Source organism: Aristolochia californica, unplaced genomic scaffold, assembly GCF_029961685.1.
Source record: "Aristolochia californica isolate CCGP_79_NKW_82.1479 unplaced genomic scaffold, dmAriCali1.0.hap1 SCAF_6, whole genome shotgun sequence".
In the NCBI taxonomy this organism is placed as follows: Eukaryota; Viridiplantae; Streptophyta; class Magnoliopsida; order Piperales; family Aristolochiaceae; genus Aristolochia; species Aristolochia californica.
The window spans coordinates 11,103,182-11,117,583 of NW_027182257.1; the positions used below are offsets into that span (position 1 = coordinate 11,103,182).

The following is a 14,402-nucleotide window of genomic DNA, read 5'->3' on the forward strand; positions in this document are numbered from 1 at the left end:
TGCTATACACCACAATATCATCCAAATAAACAACAACAAATTTGTCTAAGTACTCGGAAAATACCTCGTTCATGCGAGTGCAGAATGTTGCTGGTGTGTTGGTTAGGCCAAAGGGCATAACCATGAACTCGTAAGCCCCATATCTCGTTACACAAGTAGTCTTCCCCTCGTCTCCTTCCGCAATTCGAACTTGGTAGTAACCACTTCTCAAATCCAACTTGGAGAAAACTCTAGCCTCCTTCAATTGATCAAAGAGATCAGCAATAAGGGGAATAGGGTACTTGTTTTTTATGGTAACTTTGTTGAGCGCCCTTTAGTCGATGCATAGTCTCATACTTCCATCTTTCTTTGTCTGAAATAGTATAGGGGCCCCATAAGGTGCTTTCCTTGGCTTTATGAACCCAGAATCCAGCAGCTCGCTGAGTTGTCTCTGTAATTCATCCAACTCTTTGGGCGCCATCCGATATGGTGCTTGTGCTGGCTTTCTTGCTCTGGGCTCAAGCTCTATGCGATGGTCCACCTGTTATGGTCCCTAGCCATGGATCTAGTAACTCGGCGAGTTGAATATGAATCCAGCACTGTTTGAGGGTTTCTTATCACATTTTTTTGTGAAAAGAACTCTCTTATACTTCTCCTTTCACGTTCTAATTGAAAATGAGTTTCATTTTCTCAATTATAGATGCACCAATTCAATCAAGAGACTGTTTTAATGATCCAATTATGAAACCCCACTTTATTCCTCACGTCAATGAATAGGGTCTGAATTCATGCAACTACCAATGCTGAATGTAAAGAGGGCAGTCTCTAGCTCTTCTAAACTCGGAAAAGATAGATAAAAATACCTCTTGAAGACCTCCTTCAATTCAGCAACTCGAAAATCCCTTTCTTGATGCTAAGGCTCACGCAAATCCTCCTTCCCTCACTGCTGGTTCGTGGAAGAGATGGATGACTATTGTAGCATGGAAGAGAAGGTTGATTCCTTCTCCTTTTCCTTCCAAGATCTCCTCAAAGACTCCCCAATGGATGCAGCAAACCCCCAAGAGAGTTCACACCAAGAACCCTAGAATAGAGAGCCTAGAAGGAACCTAAATTACCCTAGATTATGCTAATTCCGAACTTGCTTTATTTCTCCATCCTTACCCCTTAAATAGGGTAATTAATATCAACATAGGTTAGGGTTATAAAACCCAATTCTACCCCTACCTTTAAGTCTTATTACAAATCAATAAAATTCGAAATTAAAAGCAACATAAATAATAAAAGTAAAGTAGATGACTCAGTGTTATTGAGTCCATAACATCTACCCCCCCCCTTTTAGATCGAACTTGTCCTCAAGCTCGGAAGTTGGGTAGACCTGGTGGAAGTTGTCAAGCCGCTCCCATTCTACGTAGTTGTGGCCGATTGCTGCCCAGTAATGGCATGCAGGGAGATGTCCGGTGGTTCTTCCTCAATCATATCCTCTGTCACCTCGATATCCTCATCTTCAACCTTATCGATCAAAAATAATCTTTTGCATTGATGCCCAACCCGATATGGTTCATCACAGTTGTAACACAGATTCTTAGCCCGCCGTTCCGCCATCTTAGAACTTGTCAATTTTTTTTTATATAAGGAGGTGTAGGATGACTAGATCTCGGATCCCCAGTCAAAGTAATACCTGGGTTGTTTCTCGGAGGAATGCGCTCCCCTGACCATGGAGGTCATCTGTGTTGTGCCTGCTATAGCAGTTCTAAAGCACAAGTTATATTCATAGCGTTGGATAAGTCAACAGGTGCATAGAGCTCCACCTCAAGCTTTAACGCCTCAGTCAGTCCTGCTATAAACAACGCAACTTGTTGATCCACTTGTACTATACTGCTGGCTCGCGCTAATTTTTCTTGGAACAATTTTTTATATTGCTCCACGGCCCCAGTTTGGCGTAATAAAACCAAATCTCCCAAAGGGTTACTGTAAGCCGGAGGACCAAAACGGAGAGAGCACAGTCGCTTAAATTCATCCCAATCTACCACCTCGCTATCAACCTCAACTAGCTGGTACCAAAGTTGTGCTTCCCCTAGTAAGTGGAAAACAGCTACGTTGACTCGGTCATAGGTTGGGACTCGCTGATGGCTAAAAAATTTTTCACATCGATACAACCATATCAAAGGGTCTTCTGACCCATTATAAGTAGGGAATTCCATTTTAGTATACCTCAGAACAGTGCCTCCCCCTGGTAGAAGTGTCCCCCCGGAATGAGGGGTACTTGTTGTCCCAAGAAACTCGTGCGCCTCGGAAATTCATCTCCCCCTCTGTTATACGAATGGTCCCCTCCTCTCTGATCTGGAATGAGAGGTACAGTGCCTCCCCCCTGGTTGAGGTGTCCCCCCCCCGGAATGAAGGGTCCTAGCTGACCCGAGAAACTCGTGTGTCTAGTAAACTCATCTCCCCCTCTGATCTGCGAATGGTCTCCCGGAATTGGGTTCTTGCCAGTGCTCAAACCAGTCTCCATGCTATCCATCCTTCCTTTCAAAGTTTCCAAACTGAGAGTGAACTTCTCCTCCAATGCAGCAAATTTCTTGCCATTAGTTAGACCATTCTCCATGCTATCCATCCTTCCCTTCAAGATCTCCATATCGATATCAATTTTTTGAGAACCTCTCTAGGACAGTATCAAATTTTCTTTCAAGCAATTCAAAGTATTCATTGGTGCTTCTCTCTGCCGGGTTACCCTGCTCTGATACCAAGTTTTTATGGTCCCTAGAAATGGATCTAGTAACTCGGCGAGTTGAATATGAATCCAGCACTGTTTGAGGGTTTCTTATCACGTTTTTGTGAAAAAAAACTCTCTTATACTTCTCCTTTCACGTTCTAATTGAAAAGGAGTTTCCTTTTCTCAATTATAGATGCACCAATTCAATCAAGAGACTGTTTTAAGGATCCAATTATGAAACCCCACTTTATTCCTCACGTCAATGAATAGGGTTTCTGAATTCATGCAACTACCAATGCTGAATGTAAAGAGGGCAGTCTCTAGCTCTTATAAACTCGGAAAAGATTGATAAAAATACCTCTTGAAGACCTCCTTCAATTCGGCAACTCGAAAATCCCTTTCTTGATGCTAAGGCTCACGCAAATCCTCCTTCCCTCACTGCTGGTTCGTGGAAGAGATGGATGACTATTGCAGCATGGAAGAGAAGGCTGATTCCTTCTCCTTTTCCTTCCAAGATCTCCTTAAAGACTCTCCAATGGATGCAGCAAACCCCCAAGAGAGTTCACACCAAGAACCCTAGAATAGAGAGCCTAGAAGAAACCTAAATTACCCTAGATTATGCTAATTCCGAACTTGCTTTATTTCTCCATCCTTACCCCTTAAATAGGGTAATTAATATCAACATAGGTTAGGGTTATTAAAACCCGATTCTGCCCCTACCTTTAAGTCTTATTACAAATAAATAAAATTCGAAATTAAAAGCAACATAAATAATAAAAGTAAAGTAGATGACTCAGTGTTATTGAGTCCATAACACCACCCCTCTCCTAGGTGGTAACCTCGCTGGAAGTTGCTCCGGCATGACGTCTCTATACTCATGCAAAACGGTTTGTATCGCCTTAGGGGTAGGCAGTGCCTCATTCTGCTCCATAGCACAAAGAGAAGCAATGTAAGTAGAACAGTCTTGCTTAAGACCTTTCTTAAGCTGGAGGGCTGATAGCATTAAATCCTTGTTTGTTACATCTTTGTTCTCAACTTCAGAAATTGTACAAGGACTTTGCTCGTCCATAATTCCCACTACCCCCACATGTGGCATTATAAACGCCTTACAAACCTTGAAGAACTCCATTCCCAAAATTACCTTGAAATCATCCATGTCAACAATGGTAAAATTCTGAAATCCTACCCACTTGCCTATCACCACTGGGACATTCCTGGCAATGCCTTGGACTTCATGAGCAGCAGAATTTACCGCCTTCATCTTGCTTCCATCTTTCTCTCCTCGTATCCTTAGGCGCCTAGCCTCCTCCTCCGAAAGGAAGTTGTGGGTGGCGCCAGTGTCCACCATTGCTTTAACAGTGTGTCCAACAAGTGTGAGAGAAATAAAAAGAAGTTCTCTTGAGGGTCTTACCAGAAGTGGAGCAGCCTTCTCCTCCTTGGAACGGACAGCAGCATTGAGAAGGGTTAGAGAACCCATCCTAGACTCAATTTCTCCATTGTCCATTTTTGTTTGAGCAGCGTTGAGGAGTCTCTTTTTAGGACAATCCCTCGCATAGTGCTCTCCCTCACATATGAAACAATGTACCTTCTTCCTCTGTTTGTCCCCTCTCTTCTTCTCTTTCGACCTAGCCTTGGTATCATTTACCCATGGCTTCTTCTCCCCTTTCTCCTTCTTATTAAAATTTGTTTTACCATTATTTTCCTTGGACACCTTGTTAACCGAATCATTCCTCCTCTCGTATTCGGTTAACTTTTCAGCCGTAGATAACGCTGAAACTATGGTCTTTACCTCTCGCCTTCTCAATTCTTGCTCAACCCATGGACGAAGGCCAACAAGAAAGGAGAAGAGACGGTCCTCATCCGTCTTGTTGCAGATACAAAGCATAAGAGAAGTGAAGGATTGTACATACCCCTTAATAGTACCTTTTTGCGTCAATGCACGTAGTTCCTTCCTTGTTTGGTACTCGACATCCTTCGGAAAGAACTGCCTCCGCAGCTCCCTCTTGAAATCTTCCCAAGTGTGGACGGGGTCCTCTCCCTCTTGCTCATGTCCCATGCGTCTTCTCCACCAAAGAATAGCATCATTAGATAGGAACATGGCAGCCGTAGAGGAAACCCCATTTCGCCTGCGCCTGGAGTCCTGCCGCGCGCGCGTTGGCGCCTGGCGTCCTGAGGAAACCCTATTTCGCCCCGCCTGGAGTCCTGGTCGCCCGCGGGCAACCCCATGTCGTCCAGCCTAGAGTCTTGGCCGTGCGCCAACAACCCCATTTCGCCCCGCCTGGGATCCTGGTCGCGTGCAACCCCATTTCGCCCCGCCAGGAGTGTCTGCTGGCGTGCTGCCTTGTGTCTGAGCTGGCTGCTGGGGTTGTTGTGCACCTTATTGCTTGGTCATCCGTTTGGCAAGCTCAAGTGTGTTTTCTTTTGCTAAAGTTGATGTCGGGCCAACCATATGTGTGCGCCCCTCTGGGCCGTGCCATTACACTTGGCCGTTGCTGCTATTGCTGTGCACTGGACTTGCACAGTCTTCTACCTTGGTGTTTGGCTACACCATGACTTCATCCTCCGTCTCACCCTCCCTCTTCACCAATTTTTTTGTACGGATGCCACTTCAGTACTCGATCTTGCATTAACGAAGCCACCAAGGGATTTGCCTTTGCGGCACGTCTTTTGTTCGGCGTTCCCAAATCCCCTATGACCGAAATGTACCAGACTGTCTATTAGTATTTAGCATAATGATTACCCTCGGCCTCTCTCAACATTCCTTTTTTTTACTTGCATTAACTCTGTTTAATTACGGTCTGATAGTTAGGTTTTAGATATATACTTTGTACCCACGAACAGGGGGGTATAGAAACAAAATAAATACTTTGTACCTACGATGTGTACAAGTTGCTGATGAATTGAAGTCTGAAGAATTAGAAACAGAAGCGATCAACCTTACCAACCAAATTTATTGTAGACGGGTCCAAGAGTTAATGGGGGAGAAACAATAACAAATCAATGCAGTTTGAAAGCGACATAAAGAAAGGGAAAGCCAACACATTTTCTCGTTTATGTTTTGCTTTGCTTCCATCCCAGGCTAGCCAAAGCCAACACCTGGCCACTTGCTCTTTACGGAAACTCGGCCTCATTCACAAATCACACTCGATTATCGATTTCGCACTAAAAGATTAACCAAATTTCTAGTACTCACCCAATCCTCCCATCGAATCTCAATCAAATTCATTTTTGAAGAAGAAACCAGGGACGGCAGGCCCAGATAACACTTGTGTACCACACCATTCATCTTGGTCAGCTTCCACAAACACGCGCGAGGCCAACTAAAAACGAAGCGAAAAGCCGCAGCAATTATTCCTACTTTAAGCCTTTTCCTTTTCTTACAACTTCTTCAACTAAATATAAGGTTATTATAATGACAAAAATAAAAATGGCAAAGAAGCAATCAAGAATGTAATTGTCAATCTAACGCCACGCAGAAGCGACGGCTAGGACGCGACCCTTCCACCCGAAGCAGACTCCGCCGCTGTCCTCTTTCCCGAAGAACCCGGGGTTGGGTCGTATAGAGTTGAGTCGGACCCGCATTGACTCGCTAACCTGGGCTGAAAGAGGTCTAGCTTCAAAGCCGGCCATGACCATGCGGGCCCGCCACTTGCCGTACACTTCACATCGTTCGACGCGGTCCCGTCCCTCGCGGGCCACGCAGTTGGTGAACTTGCGGGCGAGGCATTCCTCCACCAGCGTCCGTTCCTTGCTCTCCCGTGTGATCGTGGCTTCCAGCGATTCGAAAAGCGCGCAGTAGTACGATTGGGTTTCACTGAATCGCGCGAGGAACGGGGACGTGTTCGCGTTCATCTCCTGCTCCACCAGGGTCACCACGCTTGGGCCCAGCCCTTTCACCAATCGCAGTAACTCGTCACGTGGGTTGGCCGTCGAGACGCTTTCATCGGGCATCTTGTACAGGCAGAAAGCGAAGTTAACGGCCAAGGTCTCATCTTGCTCGCACCCCAGTGTCTCCCGGTTCAGATCCAACAGTTTTCGGCTCACCACGCCAAAACGGAGACTCAGACCCACCCGCTCCGCCAGTTTCGTCAGTCTGTCCCCCACGATTCGGAGCGCGTCAGGGAAGGACGCGTTCGGATCATTCACCGCCGTGATTTTCACCGCCGGCTTCGCTGATTGCCGCTCCCCTAGGGCTTGAATAAGAGTCACATACTGGCTTCCCTGGCCGATGTTGAAATCAACCACGTGGATTTTCGCCTGATTCTGAGTTGCCTCTAGAATTGTGTGATTGGCCGCCATAAACCCGAGCTTGAAGCAAGGAGATGCCTCCAATAATATATGTGTTGCCATTACGTGTTCGTTACAGTAAAGCTCCGAGACCGGAAAACATGTATCGGACGGGTTTATCCTCGACAGGAGGGCCTGAACAAGATAAGCAGTTAACCGTTGCTCCGGATTGCCACCAGCTGGCCGGGAGCATGAAACTTGCTGTAAACGGGTAAGAATCGCCGCAGCCGATTCGATGTTCCCTTCCGAGATCGCCAAGGCAGCATCCAGCAACTGCTGCTTCGCTTGCGAGGTAATGCTATTGGTAGAACAAAAGGACGAAGAGTTAGAAGACGATGGTGAAGATGTAGTCGGTGAAGGAGAAAGGGGTTTATGCGGCGGTGGAGGGGTTACGAGGCTTTGCATTGTTTCACTCCAATCGCTGTTCGCTATCGTTGAAGCAGGGGAGCAATCTCCCTCCTCATCGTTGTCATCGTCATTAAGAAGCTGCCTTTCTAGCTCCTGGAGGCGATTCCTCATCTTGTGCACAGAGTCCGGGTCGGCCTCGTGACCCTGGCGTAAGTTGATAAAAGCAACGTTAGGCGCGCTAAAGAGATTGGGCTGCCGCGGGAGCAGAGTGAAACCGTGGTTCCTCACCGAAGTGGCGGAGGAAGCAGTGGAGATTTCGGGGGAGACGGGAGATAGCGGCGATATCGGCGAGGTCTGGTGGATGCGCCGTTTCACCGATCTGAGAAAAAGCGCCTGTTGTTGCTGCTGCAGTTTGGCTACCGACCGTTTTGCTGCCGCAGAGTCAGTTCTCTGTGAAACGGTTGCCGTCGGATCAACCAAAATTCCCCCTCCGAGCTGCGGCCCGTACTGTACATCGAACGAGTTATTAATGGCTGATCCACCGCCCAAATCGGGTGTGCTGTAGAAATCACCGCTTGGATACCCAGACATGGTCGGCAGATAAGAAAAACCAACCAGCAAAAAAAGATAATCTAATTTCAATCGCGATTATTCATTAGATCCCAAAATAAGATTCTCCGCAAGAGGGTAAGAATGCGCTCGGAGGCGACTGAGAAGAAGAGATGAAGAACCGAGGCAGGCGACCACGAAAGAAGTCGAGCAGAGAGATTTCTCCGTCGTAGTCGTCGTCGTCGTCGTCGTGTACTTCCTTTCCTCCTAGGCTGTGTCGAGACTTCATTATATTCACAAGGCGTCGATATCCGTTTTTCTTTTGGTATGGTTGGTTTTATCTCCTCTCCAACAGCGGCCGAGTCCCGGTAGGTACGTGGAGTCCTAGGGCTGGTGCCGGTGTCGACCACTTTTACGTCCAATCTCGGAATTTCAAACTGGGAAAGCTGGCCGCTACGTTGGCGAACCTCCCACCATTAAAATAAAACCGGATCACACTATAATAAATAAGACCTAAATTCCCCGCAAACTCGAGCCATTATATATCACAGTTTCGTCTTTATCTTCCCAAACTAGCCCTACACCCATAGTTAGATCATTCGCTAACTCCACTGCTTGCCTACTGTTCCTCATCTGGAAAACAGTTTTCATTTCCTCAGTTGAGCCGGACGAAAGACAATCTCTACTTTTCATTCTTTTGTTTTAACTTCCTTACCTCATCCTGCATCCTGCGTTTCTGGGTTTTATGAGTTGGAGAAAATAACTTATGTTACTTCGTGGAAATAAGAGTCATTATTAGTCATCGTGGGATGGGAAGTTACCGGAAATGCATGTTGAAATTAAAAGTGAAAGTGAATTGTTACCTCAAATCCATAGTGTCCGATCCAAGGAAATAAACGAAAGTGAATTATTTGTGTAATTTATTTTCACTCGCTCTCACGTAAAATGAGTAAAGGTGAAATCCTGAGGACTGACCCGCTGATTTCACTTTCACTTGCTCTCTTTGGATGCTCCTCTCGGCCTAGATGCCCCAACTCACTCCCGACTCAAGAGTTCCCCTTGTAGTGCTCAAACCCTTGTCCTTTTGTTGGTCAATGCTTGCATTGCTCCCTTGTTGTTGCCCGGCCTTGCTTTGCATCTCAGCCAGCCTCTCTTCCTCTCAACTCCCAGTGTTCATCTTAGTCCCGTCTTATCTTTTCTCGGGCCATAGTCAACTGCCATCTCTTAGCCTTCTTCTCTGTTCTCCTCTGTTTCACTCTTGATTTTTGCTTCTGTTGCCACCCCCAACTCAAACCCTATCATTGTCATCCTCTCGATGTCCTCTCTCTCAAACCCGAGGTTGTATTCAACTCCTCTCGCCCTCTCAAGCCTTTGACCAAGTTAATTTTTAAGGGTTTCTATTAATTTGATGATTTTTTAGGATTTATGTTAATTGAATTTAATTTATGTATTTAATTACTGCATTGATTTTAATTTGGTATTTAATTATTGTATTATTTTTTTGTAGCAATTTCATTTCTAAATTTTTGTTAATTAAATTTCTGTCAATTACAATTAAATTGAAGTGTAATTTACATTGAATTATTACTAAATGCTAATGTTTAATTGAAACTTGATTGAATTGATCTCAACATTTATTAATTTTTGTATTTTAATTTTTGTATTTTTATGCCATTAAATGTTGTATTTTTATTTCAGTAAATTTAATTGATTATTCAATAATGATGATTTTGAATGTTGTATTTTATTTTTGTTAATTGAATGATGATTTTGTTCTAATGGATGATTTATAGAAGTCGATTCCTATTTTTTAATAGAAATTACAATTTTGTGTGTTTAGGGCCTAAACCCTTTCCAAGAGGGAAAAGGGGTACTAAATTCAAGTTGGTTGCAATCATAATTGTTGGAAGATGGGCCCAAACTCACATGACCAAGGAAGACCCACATATCTAAGAGTGTTGGAAGATTGGCCCAAGTCCATAAGATATGAACCCACAGAAGAGTTTTAGTTTAAATGTATTTTAATCATATTAATCTTCTATTTATATTGGGTTATTTAATTATGTTAGGACTTATCTTTAAGTGTTAGAGTTTGGGTGTAATTGGGACAAAGGTAGTTTAATTGTAATTGGACTCTACTACCTTCCTCTATTATAAATAGAGGTTCATTTACTCTGATTATAATAAGTCGATGAAGTATTTCTCTTTTCAATAAATTCAACATGGTATCAAAGCAGGTTCTATGTGTTGACTCGGTCAACCCACAGAGGTAATGTGTTATATTCTGATTTATTATCTCTTGTAGTTATGGTTTGTATTTATTTTTTCTCTTTTTTTTTTCAGTCCCTACACCGTTAGTTGTTTTATATTTTTCACCTCTATATTGAGCTTTTCATATTGAAAATTATATATTGATGGAAAGATATTCTAGTATACCTTCCAAGGATAAATTAATTTTTCCAATCAGAGTTATCTACAAAGAGTAATCAATAATTGAAGCACCGAAGGTCAAATTGGAAAAAAAGGGTTCGAGCAGCAACAAAAAACTTCAAATTCCAAGGTATTATATGCTATCAAGAACGATACTTTATATAAAGAATTATATATCAAACGAAATATATGTAAGTCTATTATCTTACCTATTCTAAAAATTCTCGATCTGAGTTATCTAAAAAGAGAAATCGATATTTGAAGCTGTGAAGGTCAGATTGCAAAAGAGGTTCGAGCATCAATAGAAAAATTCAACTTCTGAGGTATTTTATGCTATCAAACGAGACTTTATATAGAGAATTATATATCAAAAGAAATATCTGTAAGTCTAGTTTCTCACCTATTCAACCAATTCTCTATCTGAGTTTTTTTATAATGAGATATTGATCTTGAAAGAGTCAATGGTCATGCTAGCAAAAGGAGAAATAATACTTAGTTCAGCCAGATTACAGAGACCGAGATCTATCGGATTATTTATCTCAAAATAATTATATTTCATGAATAGAAGTTTTACTTGAATTATTTATCAGATTATTTAAGTTTAGTTTCAGAAGGAGAAAATTTCATGTCAATGTGATCTATATTTAAAGAAATATTCGCATTTGAAGAATCAAAGGTCATGTTGGTATCCTATAGCATTGAAAAATCTGAATTTAAGTCGATTGTTTTGCATCACTTTTTGAATTTCTATATCAGGAAAATATCTCACTTCTCCCTGATTTGAGGGCTTATTACTACATCTATGTTATTTGGGCTTATTGCTATATTTATGATATTTGGTTCAAGCTGGGATCATTGCTATTACCTCCCAGCTTGAGGGGAGAAGTACAAGAAGTACAAGAAAGAGGTATTTCATTTCATATGTTGTGGATAAGTTTTATGTGACCAAATATTCAAGAAATGGGGAGCACAAATGAAACTTGTGCATCTAAGAAGAAATTTTTATATCGGATTATTTCATGGGTCCTTGTACAAGGTTTATTATTTTGGTTCGTGTTATATGTGTAGGAAGATGGTCATGTTATATGGGACTAAACCCATTTCAGCTATAGCTATTGTGTCTCTTTGTATGAGACATTATTATTGAAGAAGAGGTGGACTCAACATCTGTGTTACATCACCGTAATAGAAGAGTTTATTACTACATCTATGTTATACCCCCTTGAATTGTCATTTATTACTCCTACCACTTGAGAGTCGTTGTCTTGTAGAGGGACACGGTGATGGAGGATTTTTATTACACTTTTGAGCATTGCGTATAGACCCACTACCTATAGAAGCTAGGAGTGTGCCCGAAGCACTATCATACGACTTAGAGTGATTTTACTCTCACTTATCTTATGCCAACTAGGCCTTATGGAAAAACAGACGGAGGACTGGAAAAACCACCTGAAGGAAGGGGAGTGTAGAAAGATATAGAGGACTACTAGTTTATACAAAAAAGATTATACACATCATTTGTAGCAAGTCGGGAGTTCACGATGTTCTCTCACCCCCAGCTTGAGGGGGAGTATTGGAAGAACCCACATATCTAAGAATATTGTAAGATGAGCCACACGACCAAGGAAGGCCCACATATTTAAGAGTATTGTAAGATGGGCCACATGACCAAGGAAGACCTACATTTCTAACAGTATTGTGAGATGGGCCATATGACCAAGGAAGACCCACATATCTAAAAGTAATGTAAGATGGGTCCAATCACATAAGAAGTAGGACCCATCATAATTACCACGAGTTGGCATCCTTATCACATAAGTTAGAAAGATCATGAGGGACTCACAAAGATAACCACAAGCCAGTTGGAAGATCAAGGACTCACAAAGATAACCACGGGTTGGTTAGAAGATTAATTGGGACCCAAAAAGATAGCCACGAACTGACTTCTTTATCTTATGGTCACGTCCTCGAAGATTTCTATTTTGAGTTATGTTTGTCTTCTATTTATATTGAATTATTTAATTATGCTAGGACTTATCTTTAAGTGTTAGAGTTTGGGTGTAATAGGGACAAAGGTAGTTTTACTGTAATTGGACTCTACTATCTTCCTCTATTATAAGTAGAGGTTCATGTACTCTGATTATAATAAGTCAATGAAGTATTTCTCTTTTCCATAAATTCAATAACAATCATTTTCTAATATATTATCTCTCGAAGTTTAGGTTCGTATTTATCATTTTTCTCTCTTTTCTATTCCTATACTCGTTGTTTTCTTTGTATTTTCACCTCTATACTGAGCTTTTCATATTGCATATTATATATTTAAGGAAATATATTCGAGTCTACTTGTCAAGCAAAATGATTTTTTGCAATCAGAGTTATCTACAAAGAGAAATCGATATTTGAGCAGTAAAGGTCAGATTGAAAAATAGGTTCGTGTAGCAGTAGAAAGCTTCAACTTCCAAGCTATTTAATGCTATCAAGAATGAGACTTTATATGAAGAATTATATATAAAAATAAAGATCTGTAAGTCTATTTTCTTACCTATTCAGCCAATTCTCATCTGAGTTTTTAATATAGAGATATTGATCTTGGAAGAGTCAATGATCATGCTGGCAAAAGGAGAAAGAGTACTTATTTTGGCTAGATTACAGAGACTGAAATCTATCAGATTATATATCTCAATAGAAGTATATTTTTTGAACAAAAGTTATAATTGGATGAAAGGTATTTAAGTCTATTTTCAGAAGGAGAAAGTTTTATATCAATTTGAAAGGGAACGCACACCCCTGAGCTCGTTGAGGAGAACTCAAAAACCTTGTTTACTCTAAATCATTACTTGCTTTTTCTCATTAATCTTACCCCTTAAATAGGGTTCACCCTTACATGGTTCAAGATAAAATATTACAAAAATACCCAAGTGGCCTATTACTTCTTTAACTGAAATAAAATAAGATAAATTAAAGAAAAATAATTAATTAGATTCTAAATAACTTAGTAATGTTATTGCGTGCATAACATAAGCCACATATCGAGGTTGCTAAAGCTCAACTCCTTAGCGCCTCTACTATTCCTACTTTTGATGATGTATGTGCCACCTTAATCTACATTGCAAACTCCTCTTCCCCTTCTCCCATTGAAGTATCATCCACTATGCACTCCAATTATAGGGGAACATCAACCAACCGCGGCCAAGGCCGTGGAAGAAATTATAGAGGAGGACAAGGAAGAGATGGAAGGTATGGTTCCTCTAGAACAGAAGGCAAGAAATGCACCCATTGTGGGAAATATGGCCACACTATCGATCAGTGTTGGAAAATCCATGGCACACCAGAATGGGGCAACACTAATTAAGCCTCAATAACTAGTACAAAAAATGATGTTGGAAGATATGGAGGACTACTATTTTATATAGGAAGATCCTATACACTATTTGCAGAAAGTTGGGCATTCAAGATGTTCTCTCACCCCAGCTTGTGGGGGAGTGTTGGAATATGGGCCCAAGACCACACGATCAAGGAAGACTTACACATCCAAGTGTGTTAGAAGATGGGTTCAAGCCTATAAGACCTTCATGATGTAGAAGGTGGACTCAAGGCCCATAGATCAAGGAGAAGGCCCACAGGCCTACACAGTGATGTCAGGATGGTAAATAAAGAGTCATCTCATAGAGATGACATTGATGTAATTAGGTTAAGTTCTAGAGGTATTATTATAATATTGTAGGATTATTAATCTATGAATTGAGTTTCAAGGGAATGGTTAGAAAATAAGTCCATAACCTCTTCTTCATCTTGTTTTCTCCCAATGGGTGTTTCTCTCTTTTTCTCCACGAGCTAAATCTATGGAGTCCTGAAAATTAACATGGTATTATAGCATTGATTTCTAGGACTCACGTGTATGGTTTTTAGGATTCTAGAAATCTATTATTTCATTTTTTCTTTCTCATATTAATGGTTTATTTTTTGTAGTTACTGGAACTTTGTTTTTTTATTTTGTTGATCATTTTCTCCTATTGCCCGGAATTATTCTACCATTACCAATTCTCTTTGTTGGGCTTGGATCATGTACTGTATATGTTGAGACTCTGAAAATAGA

General features: G+C 41.5%; 1 protein-coding gene across 1 annotated transcript; it reads right to left on the minus strand.

Annotated features, from left to right (window-relative positions):
- Positions 1-5,943: 5,943 nt before the first annotated feature.
- Positions 5,944-8,284, minus strand: LOC137934674 (scarecrow-like protein 8). Its single transcript, XM_068779147.1, has 2 exons — positions 7,613-8,284; positions 5,944-7,528 (listed from the first exon to the last, which is right to left on the minus strand). The coding sequence occupies exons 1-2, from the start codon at positions 7,913-7,915 to the stop codon at positions 6,152-6,154; spliced, it is 1,680 nt and encodes a 559-aa protein (XP_068635248.1). The 5' UTR covers positions 7,916-8,284; the 3' UTR covers positions 5,944-6,151.
- Positions 8,285-14,402: the final 6,118 nt, after the last annotated feature.